A 26,391-nucleotide genomic window follows, 5' to 3' on the forward strand; every position below is an offset into this window, starting at 1 on the left:
GACCAATACATGTCAATAAATCTCTCCCAAAAACACTACTAGATAAACTCTTAATACTGGCTTCAAATCACATATTGTACGAACAGTTCTGCCAGAGGAAAGAAAGCAATCAATTCATTACTATTACTGGATGGTACATTACACTAAAACATCTTAAGTTGTGATAAACAACGAAAAAGATCTTTCCAAAATTAGAGTAAATATATTGTAAATACTTTATGGTAAATAAGTAAGTTGGTATTGGTCCTACAAACAAACATCCTTTATGTAAGTGGCTAAGTATGACTGTTGTATTCTCACCTGGGGACAGCATTTAACAGTACAAGCCCCTAAACCCAGCTTGCCATAGTCTCCATCACCGAATGACCAGACTGTCATTCCATCTGAGGAAACGACGAGTGTGTGATTCAATCCACAGGCCACCTGAGGAAATAAAGGAAATTTCTAATTTTGCTTTATAACAACAATTATATGGAAATAGTTTGCAAATGAATAAATAATGCAGCCAGCAATCAAACTCTATGCCGTGCTTTTCTTGCTCTTCAACAACCCCTGGACCTTTCAACCACACTTGTCATCAATGAAAATTAAATATTTGGCAATGAACATATGGGAATAAGTTATTTTCTGTAATCTATCCATGAAACATAGGAACTGAAATAAGCCAGTCAACAAGCCTGTTCCACCATTTTTTACTTAGATCATTAGCACTGTTTACCCACCTTTAGAATCAAAGAATTATAGAATATAGCAATTGGCCTGTGCCAGCTCTTTGAAAAAGCTGTCCAATTTAATCCCACACTCCATCTTTTTTCCCCATAACCTGCAAAGTAGTCTTCTTCAGTCCTCTTCTCCCCATTCCTTGATAACTTTACCTAATAAAAATCCGTCGAACACAGTCTTGACAATTTCATTTGACCCAACAGCCTTTTGGTAGATAATTCTACATTTCCACTACCCTTTGCATGAAAAACTGTTTCCTAATTTCAGTCCTAAATGGCCTGGCTCTAATTTTAACATTGTCCCCCTTTGTTCTAGATTCCCTACCAGAGGAAATAGCTGCTCTATATGTACTCTATTGAATCATTTTATCATTTTAAACACCTTACAACCTCTAAACTCAAAGGAATACAAACCAAGCTTATGCAACCTGTACCAAGCAGCAGATGCATGGGAACACCACCACCTGCAAGTTCCCCTCCAAGCCACACACCATCCACTTAACCCTCTAAGCCCCGATATAATTTTCGTAAAACTGCGTTGTACCCCCTCTTAGGCCAATATATCATTTGAGCCACACAAGCGCCAAGTAATGACCATCTCAAACAAGAGAAAATTCAACCAACCCCCCTTGATGTTCAATGGTATTACCATCACTGAATCCCCCACTATCAACATCCTGGGGGTTACCATTAACCAGAAACTGAATTTGACCAGCCATATAAATACCGTGGTTACAAGAGAAGCTCAGAGGCTGGGAATTCTGCTGCGAGTAACTCACCTCCTGACTTCCCAAAGCCTCTCCACCACCTATCAGGCACAAATCAGGAGTGTGATGGAATACTCTTCACTTGCCTGAATGGGTGCAGCTCCGACAACATTCAAGAAGCTCAACGCCATCCAGGACAAAGCAGCCTGCTTGATTGGCGTCCCATCCACCACCTTCAAAAATCACTCCCTTCACCGGCACACAATGGCAGCAGTGTGTATCATCTACAAGATGCACTGCAGCAACTCACCAAGGCTTCTTCGACTGCACCTTTCAAACCAACGACCTCTACCACCTAGAAGGACAAGGGCAGCAGATGCATGGGAACACCACCACCTGCAATTTCCCCTCCAAGCCACACACCATCCTGACTTGGAACTATAACGCCGTTCCTTCACTGATTCTGGGTCAATATCCTGGAACTCCCTTCCTAACAGCACTGTGAGTGTGCCTATATCCCAAGGACTGCAGTGGTTCAAGACGACGGCTCACCACCATCTTCTCAAGGGCAATTACGGACGAGCAATAAATGCTGGCCTAGCCAGCAATACCCACATCCCATGAACGAACAAAAAAAAATCCTTCCTGAGGTGCAGTGCCCAGAGCTGAACTAAACACTCCAGATGGGGTCTAACCAAGGCTGATGTTTTAAAGAGAGGCAGAAGAAGTTGTATGGATGGTACCAGTCTTACCAACTCTTGTGAAATTCTTGACCAGTAACTGGCACTGAGAGGGCCGAGAACAAATCATCCTCTCTTTCAGGGTATATTAGGAAGTATATGCCTCCTCATTTGTTGAATGCAGGTGAACTGGCCAATGTCCAAATGTGGAGAAAGCGCGACACAAGAGTTTGGTGCCTTACAGTAATAGCCATGAGAGAGTGTTTTTTTCTCTTGCCCACCTTTTGTTCCATACAAAGCTTTTGTACTGTTGTTCAGATGTTTTGCAGACGAAGACACCAGGCAGAAATTTCAGTTACATAAGACTGTACAGCAGCTAAAATATTACACTGTGCTATGACTGATACATTAGTAGGAAAAAATGAGGATGTTTAATTGAATTTTTTTCATTAAAACTTTGAATATAGTGAATAGAGAAAGACTATTCTCTGCAATTAGGGAATCAGTGACAAAGGGATCATCTTCAAAACTGTCACAAGTTTTTGATTTTTACATTAGATCTCTTGGGCTCGAGTCACCAGTTATTACTACAAATGGACCACACTCCCACATAATCGGAACACAGATTTTAATGCACAATGCGCAATATTTTGATTACGTGATAGCATGACCTAGGGATCATAACAGAGAACCCTTGCTCCATAAACGGGAACTATGTGCTTTCTCATCCATTTACAGAAGCTGGATTGAAAAGTATTGGCAGGTGGGGACGCGAAAGAGAGACAGCGAGGGTGAGAAAGTACGAACCTTCCCATTTGAGTTTGAGATAGGGGTATTCAGCCCACTTAGATGTCGATTAAAGGGGCCATCCTAAGTGGAATGTCTATCTGTTAAATTGGGGCAGAAGGATCTCCCGCATCTGTCTTAGCTAAGCCCCAGGCTGTGAAAATGGAATGACATGATGCCATGGCTATTGGCGTCATGGTGTCAGTACTTTCACTTTAGAAGGTCATGGATTCAAGCCATACTCCAGAGACTTGAGCCCCTAATCTACTCTGACACTTCAGTGCATACAATGAGGGAGTGCTACATTGCCAGAGGTAATGTTAAATTGAGGCTTCATAAGCCCAGTCAACTAGACAAAAGATCCCATGTAACTATTTAGCAAAGACAAGAGAAGTATTTGCAATGTCTTGACCATTATTTACCCCTCAACTAACATGACTAAAACAGATGATCTGCTGTTTGTGGGACCTTACTGTGCGCTCTTAGAGTTATAGAGTCGTACTGCACACAGTACTCCAAATTCGGCCTACAACGTTGGTCACCTCCTCATCTTTGGTTGTCACATTTCCCCACCTTACAGCGATTACACTTCAAAAATACTTAATGACTGTGAAGCGCTTTGGGAATTCTTGAGATTTTGAAAGGCGCTATAGAAATGCAAGCTCAGCTTTTCTTTACTACTACAACTATTTGAACATGCATTTATGTGTCTTTAAATTAGAAAAATTGCCAAGACATTGCAGAGGTCTAAGGAAAGAAACTAATGCTAAACCAATGAAGGAACTATTACGAGGGGTTCCATCATAATGTTTAAAAACAAAGCACTTCTTCCTGCACCAAAGTTATACTATGCATTTGCACTTTATATCGATTTTATAGATCAAACAAGTTTCAGATATCAGTACCTGTCCTATTGAATAATCCTCCAGTGCAGTCACCTTTTCAGGCAGCATTTTGTTAGATGTGCTCCTGAGACCCAACCTTCCATAATCTCCACTCCCGAATGTGAAGAGTTTTCCATCAACTGTTACTACAGCTGAATGTTTAAATCCACAAGAGAGCTATCCAAACAGAAGGAAAGACCATTCAGCTCAATTTCTTGGGAAAAACAAAACTGAACATTTTTTGAAACACTTCTATACCAAAGTTTACAAAAAAGGTTTAATCAGCTTGATGGATAGTGGAGCTGGTGTGTTATGCATTGTTGTGTGTAGCATTAAACACATTTTGCAATTCCTAACAAAATGAGCTCTGCTATCTCAGACATGTTGTTGTGGGCTAGACATTCGTACTTTATGAAGATGGGGGAATATAGGAAATAGGCCATTCGTCCTCTCGAGCCTGCTCTGCCATTTAACTAGATCAGGGCTGATCTTTTGCTTCAACACCATTTTCCCTCACTATCCCCATATCCCTTGATATCTTTAATATCTAAAAATCTATCAATCACGATCTTGAACATACTCAATGACTGAGCCTCCACAGCCCTCTAGGGTAAGATTTCCCAAGATTCACCATCCTTTGAGTGAAGAAATTCCTCCTCATCTCAGTCCTAAATAGCCTGCCTCCTATTTTGAGACTGTGCCTCCTGGTTCTAGAACCGCACCCCCCACCCCACCCAGGGGAAACATCCTTCCTGCATCTACCCTGTCGAGCCCTGCTAGAATTTCATATGCTTCAATGAGATCACTTCTGATTCTTCTAAACTCTAGAGAATATAGGCCCAGTCTCCTCAATCTCTCCTCATAGAACAATCCTGCCATCCTAGGAATCAGTCTGGTGAATCTTCATTGCACTGTCTCTATGGCAAGTATATCCTTCCTTAGGTACAGAGTCCAAAACTGTACACAATACTTCAGGTGCGGTCTCAACAAGGCTCTACAGCAAGATTTCTTTACTCCTGTACTCAAATCCTCTTGCAATAAAGGCCAACATATCATTTGCCTTCCTAATTGCTTGCTGCACCTGCATGTTAGATCTCAGTAACTTATGAATAAGGACACAGAGGTCCCTTTAGACATTAACACTTTCCAATCTCTCACCATTTAAGAAATACTCTGCATTTCTATTTTTCCTACCAAATTGGATAGCTTAACATTTTTCCATATTATATTCCATCTGCCATGTTCTTGCCCACTCACGTAGCCTGTCTAAATCCCCTTGAAGCCTCCTTGCACCCTCCTCACAACTCACATTCCCACCTAGTTTTGTGTGGGGGTGGAAAGAGAAACTCAAGGGAAATTATTCCAGACCACTCTTACACAACCCTGGCATTAAAAGGAAGTCTCCACCCTCTCAATCACAGATAGTAACTGACGAGAGACCCTATAAGAGGAAAAATATAAATATACCTCATCAAAAATAAAGTTACTTCCTTCTTTTCACGGTGAGTGAAATGGGGTGTGTATACCTGCACTACGTCCTCTCCCTGCAGTGCCTCAATTTGTCTTGGTCTGCGCTGTCTTTCGCTGTTTCCATGCCCAAGTTTTCCATAATCACCATCTCCCCAGCTGAAAACTTCCCCACTCTCAGTTAGAGCCATAGAATGACCATCTGATCCACATGAAGTGGCTAAATGTTTCACAACATAACCTGGGAAAGAAACAGAATGAGGAGCAGTATTGCTAGAATCAATAACAACATGATGGACAATGAGGAAATATGAGATACAACTGCTCTAAAACAAGAAAACATAGATCAATAAATAATTATGCCACAAAGAAAAAATGTTTTCTACATTAAATTAGTAAAAAGTAAAGCATTCCAGTGATTATTCAAAAACACTTGGAAACATACTATGCATTAAGATTCAATGTATTTCTCGAACTCTATTTTAAGAAGGAATTCAGAATAAAATTTTATGACACTATTCCAGAAGTTATTTCCACAGTTTTGTGATTTCACCCTGGGCTCAGCAATTTAGCCCTCACTTCCTGTGGCCCAGAGGTTGCCAAAAATGAAGGTCATTTGTAGCGAGCTTGGGATTAAACAGAAAACCCAACTACTGAATGTTGGCTTATCGATTAGATCATGTGCCTTTGCATGATCACTCTCGACTATAGAAGGCAGTAGCATATGTAGCTCACTTGAACTTGGCCTAGGCTTTAAACTGCCAATAGATTTATTAAACAGCAAATGGATGTAAATGGAAGCAACGGTGCACTGTATATCTGCAGCAGTTAGTCTTCATCTCTTCTTAGATTGTAGAAAACAAAAATCATATCTGCTGCTCTAAACTGCAAATGTAAACTGGAAATTATATAATGGGCTAGATATTAATGGGGAGGGTGTGGGTGAGCATGGGGAAAACCCATCAAGGCCAGGCATGTGGAATCCCTGCTGATTTTAACAAAAGGGCCCATTTAACTATAATTCTGAATGACCTGAATAGTTTCCCTGAATCGCAACCCAGCCCCTCCTGAAAAATAGGATTTTTGTTACAAGGTTAGGTTGGAAAAGCTGGAGTTGTTCGCCCTGGAGCAAAGGAGATTGAGGGGAGATTTGATAGAGGCGTACAAAATTATGACAGGCTTAGATAAGTTAGACAAGGAAAAGCTATTCCCATTAGCTCATGGTACAAGGACGAGGGGACCCAGATTGAAGGTTTTGGGCAAAAGATGCAGGGGGAATGTGAAGAAGCACTTTTTTTTAGGCAGCAAGTGGTAATGACCTGGAACTCGCTGCCCATGAGGGTGGTGGAAGCAGGGACAATGGGCTATATTTTACAGGGCCCCCGAAATCGGGCTCAGTAAAGGGAAGCAGATTAAGCTTGGTTGGCCAGAGGGAAGCACTCCTGCTCCTTCTGGCCCTCAAGCAGTACTGTAAAGGTACTTAACTAATAGTTGCACCCCTGTTCACCTCCCTTCAAGGTTTCTGAGCCCTAGCAAATGCAGCCCACAGGTTTTAAGAGTAGAACTGGTTAAATCTGAGGCCTGCAGCCTCATTAAAATATTTAAATGAGGGTTGTGAAAAGTAGGTTAATTGCCTGCTCCACTCCAACCTGCCTCTCTTAAAATGGGTCGGTTGGAGGGAGGTTTAAACTGTCTCTCCCACTCACACTATCCCCCCAGGGCTATGGGTGATGTTGCTAAGCGACAGCATGAAGTGTAGGGACAGATCCTAGGGGTACTCCAGAGATAACGATGCAGCAGCAGAAACAGAAGGATGGAGGAAGTAGGAAAGATGAGACTAGGTAAGCACTCGTTAGATGATTCTGGAGTAATGGGAGGTTTTGGCAGAGGAACGTGAGGCCCGATAGCATTTGATGTGGTCTAGCCATTCTGATAACAGATAACTAAACAAGTTGTGCTCTAGCTACGTTCAAGTCTGAACCTTTTGGACTTGAGGAAACAAAAATGATCAACCAGGACAGGAGAGAGTAAAGATCTTCTGGAGACAAGGGCATGAGTAAGCAAATCAATTACAGAAGTATCATGACAAACAATGGATCAAAGGCTAGGGAATTGGGAGTTTGAAAGTACATTAGTAATGGTGAGAGTTTTTTCCAGGGGCAAGTGCAGGAAGAAAGTGGGGATGGAAGAATGATATCGATGGTGTGGGATACAATGAAGTGCATCGCAGTTAATATTTCAATCGTTCTTCCACACAAACTAGCTGTCAGATCAAAGGCATTAGAAGAGTCTGTCTAGATACTAGAGCAGCATTCAAGTATTTTCCAGACTTGGATTATATGGAGTGAGTTAAGGGGATGTGGATGGGAAAAGGGTTTAGCACAAAACAGGAAACGAAGCTTCTTGGAGGCAGTTATAGGAACGTCAGAAACAGAAATTTTATTTGAGAACTGGGACAGTATTATTATACTATTGTACCAAAGCCTCACTTGGCAAGCAAGATTACATTAAGCTTTGGTATGATCAGCAGGTTGTTCAAACTAAAATTTACATGGCGAACAGCTGAGAGTTTACATAGGATCTACAGCTCAAACAGGCCAATTGATCCAACTGGTCTATGCACTCCACATGAGCCTCCTTCCACTCTAGTTACCTCTTCCTCATATCCTTCTATTTCCTTCTGTCTCACCTTAACTGTGCCATTGCTATCTGCTTTACCCAATCCATGGGGTAGCAATTTCCGCATTGCCACTACTTTGTGCAAATAAGTTCCTCCTAAGTTCTCTATTTATTAGAAGCAATTTTATATTTATCGCCCTCTTGATCTGGACTCACCAATAAGCAGAAACAGTTCCTCCACATCAATGGCCCTTCATCATTTTAAAAGTCCGCTATGAGGTCCCCTCTTAGTCTTCTCTTTTCCAAGAAAAGAGCCCCAGCCTGCTCAATCTTTCTGATAGTTTCATCCTCTGAATTCTGGTAGCATTCTTGTAAATCCTTTATGCACTGCCTCCAGTGCTTTAATAATATTTCTGTCTTAGGACTACCAGAATGGTACACAATATTCAAGTGTGGTCTATCCAATATCCCCCTTTACCTTCCTGATTGAATGCTAAAAAAGGACATTCTTGGGATATGGGCATTGCTAGCAAGGCCAATACTTAAAGCCCATCCTCAGTTATCATTGAGAAGGTGGTGGTGAGCCACCTTCTTGAATCACCGCAGTCCATGTGGTGAAGGTACTCAAAATGCTGTTAAATAGGGAGTTCCAGAATTTATATACCTCCAATAATCTAAATGCCAGTTGTAACTATTCATTAGCAACTATGACTTGTTATAGGCAGCATGCTTCTTCTTCCACTGGTCTAAACTAAAGATGTTATATGAGAACATTGCTATAAATTACGCACATGGGGCTGACTTTTGTTTACTCACTGCCGGCAGGCTAAAAAAAAGCGGCCTGCATTCACAGGCCGCACACCACCATGCTGCCGTGATCTTAAGCATGTCAGCTCATTTAAAAATGCAGGGCGACCGCTCCCCCCAATCATGTGGCAGAGGTGGCCTCAACAATGCTGTGAAGGGTGTCAGCTGTCTCTGCGTAGGCGCTGGCGCCATTTTAAAAGGGCTGCCAGCCCTGCTCAGAGACTGCCGAGTTGAACCCCTACCCCACAAACCTCCCCCTCCCCCCGACTCCCACTACACTGAAAATAAATGTTGACCCCATTCTCCCCCTCCCCTCCTCCAATACACTGAAACTGAAGTGTTGACCCCTTCTCCTCCCAACTGTACAAAGTGCAGAGGTCACCCCTCTCCCCCCCACACTACAAATGCAGAGCTGACCCCGTTCTCCCCTTCCTTCACTACACAGAAAATGCTCTGATCCCCCCTACCCCACCTTGGTGGCACAAGCTTTCCCTGGACGGGAAAGCGAAGGTGTGAGAGTGCCACCTGTCGCAAGGAAGATCTGGATCCGATGGTAAGATTGTGGGGAATTGTATTTAAATGTATGCATAAAGTTCATTTCAATATTTGAAGTGGGATCCCGTTGCCGAGTGGGCGGAGGGGCTGCCACGGAGCCTCGCTGCCGCCGAGAAAATCAGGCCCGACAATCCTGGCGCCGGACTCTGTGGCGGGTCGCTGCAACTCCTATCTTTCAGCCCCCCACCCCACCATGGTGCCCGTGTAGGGAGCTGAACAAAATTCAGCCCATTGTTACTGATGATCCAGCACAGATCTTACTAAATGACTGCAAAATAGTTCAGCGTGGGGCTTAGATTACCATTCTACTGAAATAAACATTAATCCCTTCACTGTTGTTTTGCATGTGATGCATTTCAGGGCTTTACAGAAATCCTAAGTTTTATATAAAAACAAATCTCAGTACATTCTACATTGAAAGTGAATGGGGTATAAAGCAAAATGTTAACAGGGTACATGGGGCTACAGCCTACCCTGCAATGCTGCAATGACAGTAGGAGTGTGGAGGTCATCTGAGTTTCCTTGGCCCAAGCGTCCATAGCTACCTTCCCCAAAAGCTACAACAGTTCCGTTTGCCTGAACGAGGAAGGTGCAGTTCTGTCCGCACACCACCTAACACAAGGAGTCAATATTCATACAATTATTTTATTACTTTGGGCAATGCATTAGAACTACTTTTCAAATGGTATATATGTAACATTATGAAGTTATTCTCTGTAGATATGACAAAGACTTGAATCAACTACAATAGCACTATCTATCTGGCATCAACATATGAAACAGGACAACAAAGGAACAGCTGGTCCATTGAACCAAATCTTGAATCAATCCTAAATTCCTTCAACTAAACAACTGCCATTGCTTCAATTCCTGCCAAAAACTCTGCTCCCTTGCTACTGATAGCCACTGGCTCAGGTTAAACAAACTATGTGCAACCTTTGCCCCATGTTCATTTCAGACATGAGCTTCATACTCCACTCTCTTGTTAAACTATTGACTTCCCTGCAAATTTTTCTCCTTCAAATATTTAATCCTGCTCCCTTTTGGAGGTCACTACTGAATCTGTATCCACCACCCTCCAGGTGCATTCCAAATCCTATTTACTCAATGCTTAAAGTAGTATTTCCTCACGTTGCCTCTGGATCCTTTGCCAATCAACTTATATAGATGCTTTCTGGTTATCGATCCTTAAGTATTTTGCAAGGGGTGGGGGTGGGGAGATAGGGCAAGGAATTAATTCTATGGTTAGTGGGGGGTGGGAGAGGATCAATATCAATTTATTAAATTTTTAAAAATCAATCTAGCTTTAAATATTTAAATTGAAATGTAGGGCTCGAAGCACTTTAAAAATGGCGCAAGCGCAAAGGCGGCTGATGCCATTGCTGGGGACGGAGAGCCCGCCCCCTCCACGTCATCAGGGGGGACAGTCCGCACCGGTTATTTAAATGAGCCGCTGCACTTAATATCGCAGTGGCTCCGCAATGTGTGGCCCGCCATTGTAATTGGCAGCAGACGCATAAATTTCAGCCCACTAGCTTTTGTCTGTAACCTTGTAGGTTACGGCACTTCAAGTGCATATCCAAGTACTTTTTAAATGTTATGAGGGTTTCAATTTCTACCAACCTTTCAGGGAGTGAGTTCCAGTTCCCCACCACCCTCTAGGTAAAAAAAATTCTCTTGAATCCCCTTTAAATCTCCTACCCCTTACCCTAAATCTATGCCCCCTGGTTATAGACTCTCAACCAAGGGGAATAGGGCCTTCCCATTCACTCTATCTAGACCCCTCATAATTTTATACACTTCAATTAGGTCTCCTCTCAGCTTCCCCTATTACAAAATAAAACAACCGTAGCCTCGTCAATCTTTCCTCATAACTAAAATTCTGCAGTCCAGGGAACATCCTGGTAAATCTCCTCTGTACCCTCTCCAGTGCAATCACATCTTCCCTATAGTGCAGTGACCAGAAATGCATGCAGTACTCCAACTGTGGCCTAACTAATGTTTTACACAGTTTCAGCATAACCTCCCAGCTCTTATATTCTATGCCTCGGCTAGAAAAGACAAGTATCCCGTATGCCCTCTTGAACACCTTATCTATTTGTCCAGCCACCTTCAGGGATTTGAGGAGATGCACTCCAATGTCCATCTGTTCCTCTGCACTTCTCAATATCCGACCATTTATTGTGTATTCCCTTGCTTTGTTAGTCTTCCCCAAATGCATTACCTTACATTTCTCCGCACTGAACTCCACTTGTCACTGTTCTGCCCACCTGACTAGTCAACTGATATCTTCCCGAAGTCTACAGATTTCTTCTTCATTATCAACCACACAGCCAATTTTTGTATCGTCTGCAAACTTCTTAATCATACCCTCTACATTCAAGTCCAAATCATTGATATATATCACAAAAAGCAAGGGTCGTAGTACTGAGCCCTGCAGAACCCCAATGGAAACAGCCTTCCAGTCACAAAAACACCCATCAACTACTAGCCTTTGCTTCCTGCCTCTGAGTGAGTTTTGGATCCACTTTGCCTTGGATCCCGTGGACTTTTACTTTTGTGACCAGTCTCACTTTATCAAAAGCCTTGCAAAATCCATACTGACTACATCAAATGAACCACCCTCATCGACCCACCTTGCTAGTTCCTCAAAAAAATTAATTATGTTAGTCAGACACAACCTCCTTTAACAAATCAATACTGACTGCATCTTTCTAAATTAAGATTTATCCTGTCCCTCGGAATTTTTTCTAACAACTTTACCATCAGAAATTAGAACTACAGTTAAAACCATTTCCTATAATGACATTTTACATGTAATGTCAAGCAGTAATTTAGAACATCGTTATTGCTATACATGGTGCAGTCATAAAACATTATGCTTTAAACTGAAGTTGAGCTGTATTGAATTTTGTGTTTTTGTTGCTTTTGACTTAATTCAGGAAAATAACGACCTGCAAAGCTTGTATCAACGATGGAGCAAGTGTTGGTACTGAAGCACTGTTTCCAGCATCAGCCAGCTGTCCATGACGTCCACCTCCCCACAGGAACACATCACTTTTACCACCAAGCTGCCAGTCCTAAATGAAACAGACATAATTTTAAAGACATGTGAAAACATAGCAAGATAAAAACAGGGGACTAGGTGAAACAATAGATTAAAGATCAGTCCTTTTAACTCTAGGATATAGAGCTGAATTCATTCCATACAGAAGTCCTGTTTGCAAGGGTCCTATGCAATTAGGAATGAACCAGCGAATGGCTGTCACTTATTTTGTTTAGTTGAAACAAGTGCAATGTGTGTACATGTTCTTTCCGTCTGCAAAGAACAGGGTCTTGAGTATTAATATATGTAGCTTCCAGTACGCACAGATGTGCCACACTGGGAGCCCGACTGACAATCTCAACTTGGTTCATTCCTCAGGGCAATGCTTTGACCAATTAGAGTCAAGCTGCCTGGTTTAAATTTCAAACAAAGCTTGGCAGTTAACTGTCAGTCACCATAAACTGCATTCTCCATAGCAATGCCTCTACCAGAGTCCACTTGCCAACTCTCTTTTCATACAGTATAAATTTGTTGTTTCCCTTACATTGATATTCTTGCAAATTGTCCTGATGAGTGCAAGATGAAAAGCTTCAACAAAATGTCTCTATTTTCAGCAATACCCAAATGTGTTAATGCTTTACCTCTGGTCTGGATGTGGCCCAGGTCATAAGCTGCTCATCCATTAAGTAACTCCACTTATTGTTCTCCTGTTAAACGAAAACATTTACTGATTATATTTTGAAAAAGTAAACAGATCTCTCTATAAATGGCAGTTAATGGTTCATCAAGTTCATTACCACCAATTTTAGTTTTGTACTTTAAAAGCTAATACTAATCTCAGGTTAAAAACTTGAAATTTTATTTTTAGTCTCTACTGCAAATAGAATATCCATAGTCTACTTAATCTACCCTGCCATTTTTCTTCCTTTTACTTCTAAAAACACCAACTCATGCTGCAGTTCCTAGTGGTTGGGCAATGTTCATGCAAATGAGCATTGGCAGGTTAATTAATTGAACTGAGAGGGTGGGTATACCACTTTTATGACCAGTAGGTTACTTTATGCTATCTGTATCAGGATGCAGTTTTTCCAATGCTAACTGCACTAAATCCGGGTTCAATGGGAAAGTTGCCAGAGCAAAAGATTGAGAAACAATATTGTTTATGAAATATACATTTTTATATCTGAAGCTACAGTCACACAATTACCTTTATGTTAACATGAAGCCATTATAGGTGTGTATCGGCATAAAGTAGCAAGATAATTGGGGCAATCTTCTGATGGCATCAATAGAGTGCCACAACCTGGGACTTTAATATCGTAAAATGTCCACAACTCAAATCTGGTGTGAAATAAGGTTTAAAAATGTACAGATGATCTGTTGAACTTCCTGGATACTTTACAAATTTAGTATGGAGTCTGATTAATGTCATGAGGTAACGGAATCCTGCACATGTGCTTGCATGAAGTTTTCTACTGGAAGGCATATTATGAGTCACAAAACCACTTCAGTTTAACCAGCTTAGCATTCTATAGCTACTTGATTCAGACCTATAGTGTCGTATAACTGCAGCTTCTGATTTATATCCTATGTCCTTGAGAGTATAATCAGAAGAGCCACAACAACAAAAAATTGGTCAGTTGGCAAAAACAGCGAGCTGGAGGGACTACAAGCTCCGTGTTTGATTGCCAGCCTATGCGGAGTCAGCTAATCTCAGCTGGACAGAATTTGGGGTGCTACAACTGGCCTCCATGCCCTGAGCTACATAGAGGAGAAAATTAGTCAAGCTCCTTTTCCCAGTCACTGTTCTGTGATTGCTGCTGCAAAGTACACGTGTGAGAACGGGATCAGGTTCCACTGTGATATATAACATAATTGAATAGCCTGGTAACACTTGCTGTTTAAGCTCACTCAAAGGGCTGGATTTTACCATAGGCGGAAGGAAATTCGCCACCGATGTAAAAGTTGGTGGCGAACCCGCTTCCGCCTAGCCCGGGGATCCGACCCACATTTTATGGTTCCCTGGGCTTTAACTGTCCCGAGGCGGGACTTACACCCGCTTGAGGGAGAAGGTCCCCCCTCAGTGAGTTGCTGGCCAATCAACGGGCCAGTAGCTCTTAGTCCCAGCAGCACCACTGGGAGCGGTGGTTACTGCTGGGTCTGCAGCCCAGCTGACACCATGGAGCCAGGACCTCAGGTAAGTTGGGCTTGTGTCACCAGTAGGGGGGGGCTGGTGGTGTGATCGGTCATGGTGGTGAGGCAAGGGTAGTCGTTTGGGAGGGAGGAAGGGCATCTTGGGTCCCGGGGTGGCCTGGGAGGTGGGGGTGACCCTCAATCGGCCACCCTGTACTCGACTGCCATGGCACCCCCCCCACCCCCGCCGCAGTGCGCGTAAAGGCCGGCAGCTATCGCTGGCCTTCCACAGACTCTTCCACAGGTGCTGCAGATAAAATAAATTATATTAATGTTCATATTTAATGCCATATCCATCTTTATATTATTAATGCAGTGCTTAAGTATCAATTATCTTCATATGTCTTATTTGTGTGAACTGCCAGTAAAAAAAGGTATGTAAGTGTGTTAGCAGTGGTATGCCTGAGTCACAAGGTTGTGACTTGTGACTACTCCAGGACTTTAGCATATCACCTAGGCTGCTATAGTGCATTATATTGAGGGTGTGTAGCATTGTCAGAGGTGCTGTCTTCTCATGGCCCCATCTCCCTCTCAGGTGATATAACATATTCCTCAGCACAATTCAATAAGGAATGAGAGAATTTTCCTGGTTCACTGCACATTATTAATCCCTCAAAAAAATTGCCAAAAAATTTATTGTTTATCTCATTGCTGTGTGTGGGATCATGCTGTGTAAATTAATGTAGGCCTACATAATTATAACTTGAAAAGTAATTAATTAGATGAGAAGTACTTTGGGGACATCCTGCAGATGTGAAGGGTGTTATATAAGTTCTTTCTTTTCTTTACTCACTTAGACAGAATATTTAACAAACTCTAGATTGAGCATTGCAGACGTGCAATACATTCATCGCTACTTCACACAGCTGAACAAATGCATTCGCGTGCCACTTGAAAAGGTAAGTCATGGAAACATAACTGAAATACTGGCCTTGCAAGCAACTCAGTTACATCATACCATTATGCAATTTAAGATGGCAGCCCACCATCACCTTCTCAGGACAAACAGGGATGAGTAATAAATGCTAGCCTTGCCAGTAACACCCACATCCCAAGAATTAAAACAATCAAAAAAAATGGCACAAACGAGGCTACACATTTTGATAACTCTGGGTTAAATTGGTTATGTCGCAATTGTTCACCAGTGATTAAAGATGGGATGACAGATATAACCAACCAATCTCAACAAGTCTGCTTTGGAGAGGGAAGAATCAAATAATAATACTTAGAGCATATATATATATATAAGTACATTTTTAAAATCTTACCAGTGCTTTGATGACTTCTGACTCTGAATTCTGACTGAGCTCTGGAACACTAAAGGTTTCTGGGAAGGCGGTTCCTTTTGCCAGAGCTTCAGCGCTCTTAATAGTAGCAGAGAATGTGGCTAGCCAACCCCATTCAGAAGAAACTGGTTCCAGGATACTGCTTTTATGGTGAGGTGGATCTGCTGCTTTGGTAAGGAACTGGTCCAAACATAGACCTACTGTAAGGGAGGCTAAGCTTTGCAGGAAGGTGCTGTGTACCAGTTGATCTCCACAGGATACATGTGGCTGCACAGTAAAAGTTAAAAAAAACATGTGAATTCTGTAGATATAATTCCTACAGATTAACTTTTGATTTAAGACAGTGACAGTAGATGGTAACCAAACATTTACTGAAAGATCCATATTTATTTAATTTTGGACTTTTGGATAAACACGAGATCTTTCTTCAACCATTAAGGCAGATGGATTATCACTCAATTGCATCAAACTGCTGTAGAGTTTAATTATTCTGTTACTACTGTCATTAATGACAAAAAAAGGAACATGCAGCCTACCTCCCAATGTTCTAAGCATCATGTAGGTAAACTTTATTTTGTCTTTTTGAAGATATTTCTTCAGTAAGCATAGGATGTATAGAAGAAGAAAAGCCTCTTGAATTTCACTGCTTCCAATAGTGCAAGTTATATATGGTCTGATGTTGACTCATGGACTTAAAAGAAGTGAATAATCACAGCTAAAACTCTGAAGATAAAACTGTGAAATTGCTTCCTAATCACCTGGTGAAAATCTCCAGAATTTTAATTTAATGTCAGTCTACATTATTCAATCTTGATCAGCTGTACTGCAAAGGTTACATCTGTCACAACTGATGTGGAGCTACAAGGGTTAATTATTTTGAGAGTTTTCCCTACTGGTGGGTGTTGTAGGAAAATCACAACATGCTGCCCATAGTTTTCCTTTCATTTAATGAACAGAAAATCATGGTCAATGCAACTGATATTCCTTGGTGTGTGATCAATGGCCAGGTCTCCCTGGGAGTAGCAGGAACTCAGAAAATGACCCCTATAGTAGTTACATGTTACTCGAGAATCTGGATTTTACCGGGCTCCTGATGTTGGGCTCCATGGCGAAGGCAGGGGGCGGGGGGGGGGGGGGGGGCGGTGGGGGGTGCTGGAACATCATTATTCAAGTTTTATTATAAATCATTTGAGGGTGGGGTTCCACAGCTGAAGGTACATCTGGGGAAGAAATTTCAACTCATGGGAACAGTGCTGATTTGAGTTTTGAGGTTCGGGTATGTTGTGCTGGCCCAGGGTCAGTGGTTATGCATTGGGACTTAGGGAGTACATGCTCTTGGGAAGGGGAAAACATTCTTTGTGTTGCAGAAAAAAAGTTATCCACATGGTGTGGGCTAGCAAAATGATCCTGGGCGGAGGTGAGCCTGCTGAAATTTCACCTTTTTTCAGAATGCTTAAGCAGCTGGGATACGAAATAAGATCAAAGATTGGCAAGGACATAAATATATATAGTGTGGGGGAAAGAAGTTGTTGAAATATCTCAGAAGGCCACTCTTTGGAAAGCAATTGAACAATGCAGCTGGATTTGAAGAAGGGAACAGACACTGGAAAATGAATGTTGCACATCATGGCCTCTTCTGCAGCATGAATGCAAATTCCAAGAAACTGAATTCAGTTGGGTCAAACTGAGTTGAGTTCCAGACAAAAATTAACATTGGTAAAGCAAGAAGTCTATGTTTTTTTATTTTCAAATAATCTTCAGCTCAATAGTTGCATTTTGTCCACTTACTGCAATCTTTTGAACACTGCTTGCACAGTCATGCACTGCCACTTAGTGACTGTGTACTGCAACTGCAAGGCAATTCTCATGGTCAAAACAGAGATATAACATTACTATGGGAGTTAACTAACATTGCAAATGACAATCACAGAGCCACCTATTGACACAACAAGTACTCCAGATAAACGTTGGTATAGGAACATAGGAGCAGGAGTAGGCCATTCAGCCCATCGAGCCTGCCCCGCCATTCAATATGATCATGGCTGATCATCCACTTCAATGCCTTTTCCCCCACACTATCCCACATTATATTTTAAAATGGATTCTGCCTCAGTCTGACATAGGAGATTTCAATGCATTTTGAAATGGAATGTTGCAACCCACTCAACATTTTTATAATGGAATACATATTAGTACAACACCTTGTTCTATATAAATTATGAATATAATGTAGATCAGATGTCCAAGGAACATTTGGAAGAAGCTAATAATGTCACTAGAGAAACAAAAATTAAAACAGTTGCAGAATAAATAACTTAAGTGGTGGACATTTAAAAACAGTAATTAGTCAATTAAATTAAGATCAGCAAAGATGACACAAAGATAGGTAGGAAAGTAAGTAGGAAAGAGGACATAACGAGGTTACAAAGGGATATAGATAGGTTAAGCGAGTGGGCAAAGATTTGGCAAATGCAGTATAATGTGGGAAAATGTGAAATTGCCCATTTTGGCAGGAATGATATAAAAGCATAGCATCTAAATATTGAGAGATTGCAGAACTCTGAGATGCAGAGGGATCTGGGTGTCCTAGTGCATGAATCGCAAAAGGTTAGCATGCAGGTACAGCAAGTAATTAGGAAAGCTAACAGAATGTTATCGTTTTTTGCAAGGGGAATTGAATATAAAAGTAGGGAGGTTATGCTTCAGTTATACATGGCATTGGTGAGACCACATCTGGAGTACTGTGTACAGTATTGGTCTCCTTACTGAAGGATGTAAATGCATTGGAAGCAGTTCACAGAAGGTTTACTAGGCTAATACCTGGAATGGGCGGGTTGTCTTACAAGGAAAGGTTGGACAGGCTAGGCTTGTATCCACTGGAATTTAGAAGAATAAGCGGCGACTTGATTGAAACATATAAGATCCTGAGGAATCTTGACAAGATGGATGTGGAAAGGATGGTTCCTCTGGCAGGAGAATCTAGACCTAGGGGTCACTATTTAAAAATAAGGAGTCGCTCATTTAAGACAGAGATGAGGAGATTTTTTTCTCTCAGAGGATCAGGAGTCTTTGTGACTCTCTTCCTCAAAAGGTGGTGGAAGCAGAATCTTTGAATATGTTTAAGGCAGAGGTTAAGATAGATTCTTGATAAGCAAGGGGGTGAAAGGTTAACGGGGTAGGCGGGAATATGAAGTTGAGGTTACTATCAGATCAACCATGATCTTGTTGAATGGTGGAGCAGGCTCAAGGGGCCGAGTGGCCTACTCCTGCTCCTAACGCGTATGGAAAGGAATATCAAAGTAGATAGTTGTGCAGATGCATTCACGTTCAAGTAACACTAAAGATATGCGATATCGGCAGCTTAATTCCTTCATTCTTATTCACATGCACAACTAAGAATGAGGTATTACCTTTTCATATGCATATTGTGTGCGTAGCAGCAAAGGCAATCTTTCGATAAAAACCTTCATACAGGGAGCTTTATTCAGTCCCACGATACCCTGTGTTCGGAGAGCCATTCGACAGGAGGCTAATATGTGGTTCTGTGAGATCCACTCCGGGCAACATCTGATTAAGAGGACATCCTAGCAAGAGGGGAATTTGAAATTCAGAAAACTTACAATTCTTTCCAAAACAAGCTTTTTCTCAAGTAAATGTTGACACAACTCATGCTTTTGTCAAGATTAATTGTATATCACAATAGATATATATTAAAAAAAACTTTTATGTATTACGAATGGATCTCTTGAAGTAGTGAGCCGTTATAGAATTTTGCCCTGTTCTGCCCACACCCACTAAAGCCAGAGATCACTGACTCAAATTTTGATCTGTCTTCCACTATAAAGGCAATTCCACCCTGAATCTCCCCCCCAATCTCAACAGTCTCTTTCCTTCCTCTGCTCAGAGGCTTTTCCGCTGGCTAGCTCCCCTGGGAAGGATGACATTATCCCTGAAATAATAATAAGCAGAGTATCAGAAGAGAAATTGTTGATGGATAATGCTTCTACTGAGCAGAGGAAGGAAAGAGACTGTTGAGATTGAGGGGGAGATTGAGGGATATCCTTTAGAGTGGAAGACAGATCAAATGTTGATCAAGAGTGCCAAGCCTGCTATACTTTCAGCACTCTACGAACTGCTTTGCCTGTGCTGGGATGAGGGAGCAGTACCCCAGGACATGCGCGATGCCAATATCATCACCCTCTATAAGAACAAGGGTGACCACAGTGACAACAACAACTACTGTGGAATCTCCCTGCTCAGCATAGTGGGGAAAGACTTCGCTCGAGTCGCTTTAAACAGGCTCCAGAAGCTGGCTGAGCGCGTCTACCCTGAGGCACAGTGTGGCTTTCGAGCAGAGAGATCCACCATTGACATGCTGTTCTCCCTTCGCCAGCTACAGGAGAAATGCCGTGAACAACAGATGCCCCTCTACGTTGCTTTCATTGATCTCACCAAAGCCTTTGACCTCGTCAGCAGACGTGGTCTCTTCAGACTACTAGAAAAGATCAGATGTCCACCAAAGCTACTAAGTATCATCACCTCATTCCATGACAATATGAAAGGCACAATTCAGCATAGCGGCGCCTCATCAGACCCCTTTCCTATCCTGAGTGGCGTAAAACAGGGCTGTGTTCTCGCACCTACACTGTTTGGGATCTTTTTCTCCCTGCTGCTCTCACATGCGTTCAAGTCTTCAGAAGAAGGAATTTTTCTCCACACAAGATCAGGTGGCAGGTTGTTCAACCTTGCCCGTCTAAGAGCGAAGACCAAAGTATGGAAAGTCCTCATCAGGGAACTCCTCTTTGCTGACGATGCTGCATTAACATCTCACACTGAAGAGCGTCTGCAGAGACTCATCGACAGGATTGCGGCTGCCTGCAACGAGTTTGGCCTAACCATCAGCCTCAAGAAAACGAACATCATGGGACAGGACGTCAGAAATGCTCCATCCATCAATATCAGTGACCACGCTCTGGAAGTGGTTCAAGAGTTCACCTACCTAGGCTCAACTATCACCAGTAACCTGTCTCTCAATGCAGAAATCAACAAGCGCATGGGAAAGGCTTCCACTGCTATGTCCAGACTGGCCAAGAGAGTGTGGGAAAATGGCGCACTGACACGGAACACAAAAGTCTGAGTGTATCAAGCCTGTGTCCTCAGTACCTTGCTCTACGGCAGCGAGGCCTGGACAACATATGTCAGCCATGAGCGACGTCTCAATTCATTCCATCTTCGCTGCCTCCGGAGAATCCTTGGCCTCAGGTGGCAGGACCGTATCTCCAACACAGAAGTCCTCGAAGCGACCAACATTCCCAGCATATACACCCTACTGAGCCAGCGGCACTTGAGATGGCTTGGCCATGTGAACCGCACGGAGGATGGCTGGATCCCCAAGGACACATTGTACAGTGAGCTCGTCACTGGTATCAGACCCACCGGCCGTCCATGTCTCCACTTTAAAGACGTCTGCAAACGTGACATGAAGTCCTGTGACACTGATCACAAGTCGTGGGAGTCAGTTGCCAGCGATCGCCAGAGCTGGCGGGCAACCATAAAGGTGGGACTAAAGTGTTGCGAGTGAAAGAGACTTAGCAGTTGGCAGGAAAAAAGACAAGCACAAAGGGAGAGCCAACTGTGTCACAGCCCCGACAATCAATTTTATCTGCAGCACCTGTGGAAGAGTCTGTCAATCTGGAATTGGCCTTTATAGCCACTCCAGGCGCTGCTTCACAAACTACTGACCACTTCCAGGTGCTTACCCATTGTCTCTCGAGACAAGGAGGCCAAAGAAGACGACTCTGCTTAAAAGATTACCTCTCTTCTCTCAGTATGAGAAACAGTTTTTATTCCTCATTTTCTTTGCCTCTCCACCTCCAGACTAACAAGGTGTCTCTATCTCGCGCCACCTCACAGGTCCCCTTTCCCTTCCCACCCTCATCTGGGTTTGTCATCTTTTCCTTTCTGCTATAAGAGATCTCCTGTCATTTAACTTGAGGGCCTTTCTCAATCCCCATCACCCTCTGATTCGAGTCTGATCCACTCCTTTCCCTCATGTCTTCCTTTCTCTTCTATCACATAGGTGATTCCCCTTCCTCCTTCATCCCAATATATATCATTTGTCTCCCCCTTGCTCTGTTCAAGGTTTCAGCCTTCCTGAAATAAAATAAGTCCGGAATTTGTTTTGAGACCAATTTTAATGCATATGGATATCAGGGCCATTGTTGGTTATCTCAACTGTCTATCTTTTGGCTCTCCGTTTGCCACATTTCTGCAGCTACCGATTTGCTCAACCGCACCCTCACCTGTGATGCCCGAGTCCCCAATAAAAAGATTAGTCTCTCTCCCCTGGCCATTCCCCCTGGTATGGCCCTCATCTCTACTCCCTCAAGTCCAAGGGAAACAAACATGACAGGATATGACAGACAACTAATTTAGCCATCCACCGCCAGATCTGGCTGGACCATTTAAACACTATCGGGTCCTGCCGACATCTGCTAAAACTGCTCACTATTCCAGAATCATCTTTGAATACAAAGATAACCCCTGGCTTCTTATCCCTAATGCCAATTGTCTTCTTAAACCCCTTTCCCCTCTCACCTCAAACAATAATCAACATCCTGGGGATTATCATTGACCAGAAACTGAACTGGAGCAGCTACATAAATACTGTGGCTACAAGAGCAGGTCAGAGACTGGGAACTCTGCAGCGAGTAACCCACCTCCTGACTCCCCAAAGCCTGTTCGCCATCTATAAGGCACAAGTCAGGAGTGTGATGGAATACTCTACACTTGCCTGGATGAGTACAGCTCCAACAACACTCAAGAATATCGACACCATCCAGGACAAAGCAGCCCACTTGATCGGCACCCCATCCACAAATATTTACTCCCTACACCAGCGACACACTGTGGTAGCAGTGTGTACCATCTACAAGATGCACTGGAGCAACTCACCACGCCTCCTTCGAAAGTACCTTTCAGACCTCTTTCACCTAGAAGAACATTGACTGGAGATGCACGGGAACACAACACCTGCAGGTTCCCCTCCATGTCTCACACCATCCTAATTTGGAAATATATCCCAATCATTCACTGTCGCTGAATCAAAATCCTGGAACTCCCTCCTTAACAGCAGTGGGTGTGTCTACATGAGATGGACTGCATCAGTTCAAGAAGGCAGCTCACCACTGCCTTCCCAAGGACAATTGGGGATGGGCAATGAATGCTGGCCTTGCCAGCGATGCCCACATCCCATGAAAGAATTAAATAAAAAGTTCGAGGAGTTCATGGACTACTTTGTCACTAAGCCTGGGATTATCCAATCAACTACCTCTGCCGCATCCCTCCCTTCCACTAGCTCGCTCACCTGGCCAAACTTCCTCATCTTGTCCGTGAGACCCACTTCCTGTTTCCTCAATCCTATTCCCACTAAACTTCCACTCCAGGTCCACGTTAGCCAATATTGTAACTGGTTCTCTCTCTTCATGTGTTGTCCCTCTCTCCTTTAAATCTGCTGTCATCATCCCCTCCTCAAAACAATCAACCCTTGACCCCATTGCCCTTGCAAACTACCATCCCAACTCCAACCTCCCTTTCCTCTCCAAAGTCCTTGAACAAGTTATTGCCTCCCAAATCTGTTCCCATCTTTCTCTGAACTCCATGTTTGAATTCCTCCAACCAGGCTTCTGCCCCTGCCACAGCACCGAACCAGCTCTCATCAAAGTCACAAATTACATCCTGTGTGACTGTGACAAATGTAAACCTTCCTTCCCTGTCCTTCTCGACCTGTCTGCAGCCTTTGACATGGTTGACCGCATCATCCTCCACCAACACCTCTCCACTGTCATCCAGCTGGGTGGGATTGCTCTCACCTGGTTCCATTCTTATCTAACAATTGTAGCCAGAGAATCATTTACAATGGCTTCTCTTCCCGTTCCCACACCATTACCTCTGATGTCCCCAAGGATCTATCCTTGGCGCTTTCCTATTTCGCGTCAACACACTGCCCCTAGGTGACATCATTTGAAAGCGCGGTATTAGTTTTCACGTGTATGCTAATGACACTCAGCTCTACCTCACCACCACGTGGCTCAACTCCTCCATTGTTGCTAAGTTATGAAACTGCTTATCCGACATCCAGTACTGGATGAGCAGAAATTTCCTCCAATTATATATTGGACAGACTGAAGCCCTTGAGTTTGATCCCTGCTGCAAACTCTGTTCCCTAGCTACCAACTCCATCCCTCTCCCTGGTAACAGTCTGGGATTAAGCCAGTCTATTCGCAACCTTTGTCTCACATTTGATCCAGAGGGGAGCTTCCGACCTCATATACGTGCCATCACCAAGACTGCCTATTTCCACCTCCGTAACATTGCCCGACTTCGCCCCGTCTCAGCTCATCTGCTGCTGAAACCCTCATTCATGCTTCTGTTACCTCTAGACATGACTATTCCAATGCACTCCTGCCTGGTCTCCCACATTCTACTCTCCACAAACTTGAGGTCACCCAAAACTCTGCTGCCCAGGTCTTAACTCGCACAAAATCCCGTTTCACCTATCACCCCTGTGCTCGCTGATCTGCACTGGCTCCTGATCAAGCAATATATTGATTTTAAAATTCTCATCCTCGTTTTCAAATCCCTCCATGGCCTCGCCCCTCCCCATCACTGTAATCTTCTCTAGCCACACAATCCTCTGATCTACCTGCGCTCCTCTAATTCTGGCCTCTTGTACATCCCTGATTTTAATCGCTGCACCATTGGTGGCTGCGCCTACAGTTGCCTAGGCCCCAAGCTCTGGAATACCCACCCGATACTTCTCCACCTCGCTTGCTTCCTTTATGACACTCTATAAAACCTACCTCTGACGAAGCTTTCGGTCATCTGACCTCCTTTTGTGGCTCAGTGTCACACTTTGTTTTATGATGCTCCTGTAAAGTACTTTGGGATGTTGTATTACGTTAAAGGAGCCATAGAAATATAAGTTGTTGTTATTATATGAAAAAGCATTGGGTCTTTCCCGCATCTTCTTACTCTGCATGGTGATGCGGGGAGCAGGTTATTTTTAACATCAAGCATAGCTATTTGTTTCTTTTCATCAGGCTTCTGAACAGAATGACCTGGCTGAATAGGCAAGGTGAATTATGGCAGAAGAAAGTTACCTGGGATCCAGAGAGTGTGCTGTGTAAGGAATTTTTTGGGTGATCAGGGCGAGAAGGGCTTTTCAGAGTGTATGACTAAGTTTGTGATTTTGTTTGGTGAATATTATTCCAAGGAATAGAATGTAGGAAGTGCTTGTAGATGTCATGGTGCCGATTACTGAAATGTGCTCTTCTGGATTGTGATGGCAAGAAAATTTGAATTTTGTGAAAAAGCCCCTAGGGAATAATAAAGATAGAAAATAAATCAAATAAACTAATGGAACGGAAACAAAACACAAGCGCTTAATCAACAAGGAAGAAGGAAATCGATACATTTAATTGTGACATGCATGGAGAAAAAATATAATAGTATGTGGCAACATTGATGATGACCCATAATATGCTGTCAAGATAACAGTGAGGCTAATCGTGCTCACTGCTATTTATGCACAAATGATCCGGCAAGTTCACGCTTGGGCAAAAGTGCAATTAAACGCGAAAATTCAGAAGTTTCTGTCGATGTGTGCTGCTCTGCCATTAGCTTTGCAAAAATTGTATCTCACTGTCTAGCTCACCATTGAAATGTATGGAGTAGTACCGGATGATTGGAGGGTGGCAAATGTTGTTCCCTTGTTCAAGAAAGGGAATAGGGATAACCCTGGGAATTATAGACCAGTCAGTCTTACGTCGGTAGTGGGCAAATTATTGGAGAGGATTCTGAGAGACAGGATTTATGCTTATTTGGAAAAGCATGTTTTGATTAGAGACAGTCAGCATAGCTTTGCGAGGGGCAGGTCATGCCTCACAAGCCTTATTGAATTCTTTGAAGATGTGACAAAACACATTGATGAAGGAAGAGCAGTGGATGTGGTGTATATGGATTTTAGCAAGGCGTCTGATAAGGTTCCCCATGGTAGGCTCATTCAGAAAGTAAGGAGGCATAGGATTCAGGGAAGGTTGGCTGTCTGGATACAAAATTGGCTGGCCCATAGAAGTCAGAGGGTGGTAGTAGATGGAAAGTATTTAGCATGGAGCTCGGTGACCAGTGGTGTTCTGCAGGGATCTGTTCTGGGACCTCTGCTCTTTGTGATTTTTATAAATGATTTGGATGAGGAAGTGGAAGGCTGGGTTAGCAAGTTTGCCGATGACACAAAGGTTGCTGGAGTTGTGAATAGTGTGGAAGGCTGTTGTAGGTTGCAACGGGACATTGACAGGATGCAGAGCTGGGCTGAGAAGGGGCAGATGGAGTTCAACCAGGAAAAGTGTGAAGTGATTCATTTTGGAAGGTCGAATTTGAATGCGGAATGCAGGCTTAAAGACAGGATTCTTGGTAGTGTGGAGGAACAGAGGGATCTTGGGGTCCATGTCCATAGATCATTCAAAGTTGCCACCCAAGTTGATAGGGTTGTTAAGAAGGCGTATGGTGTGTTGGCTTTCATTAACGGGGATTGAGTTTAAGAGCCGCTGGAGCTCTATAAGGCCCTGGTTCGACCACACTT

At 43.1% G+C, this 26,391-nt stretch overlaps 1 protein-coding gene across 7 annotated transcripts in view; it reads right to left on the bottom strand.

Moving 5' to 3' along the window:
- Positions 1-26,391, bottom strand: part of LOC137370144 (probable E3 ubiquitin-protein ligase HERC1) — a 480,710-nt gene that overhangs the window by 99,579 nt on the left and 354,740 nt on the right. For all 7 annotated transcript variants that reach the window (XM_068032400.1, XM_068032409.1, XM_068032373.1 and 4 more), the window contains 8 exons: positions 19,163-19,336; positions 15,735-16,019; positions 12,915-12,980; positions 12,182-12,307; positions 9,701-9,839; positions 5,306-5,487; positions 3,801-3,956; positions 301-423 (listed from right to left, as the gene is read on the bottom strand). In XM_068032400.1, the coding sequence (XP_067888501.1) occupies positions 301-423; positions 3,801-3,956; positions 5,306-5,487; positions 9,701-9,839; positions 12,182-12,307; positions 12,915-12,980; positions 15,735-16,019; positions 19,163-19,336 (1,251 nt within the window). The remainder of the gene's footprint in view (positions 1-300; positions 424-3,800; positions 3,957-5,305; positions 5,488-9,700; positions 9,840-12,181; positions 12,308-12,914; positions 12,981-15,734; positions 16,020-19,162; positions 19,337-26,391) is intronic.

This window comes from Heterodontus francisci, chromosome 1, assembly GCF_036365525.1.
Source record: "Heterodontus francisci isolate sHetFra1 chromosome 1, sHetFra1.hap1, whole genome shotgun sequence".
In the NCBI taxonomy this organism is placed as follows: Eukaryota; Metazoa; Chordata; class Chondrichthyes; order Heterodontiformes; family Heterodontidae; genus Heterodontus; species Heterodontus francisci.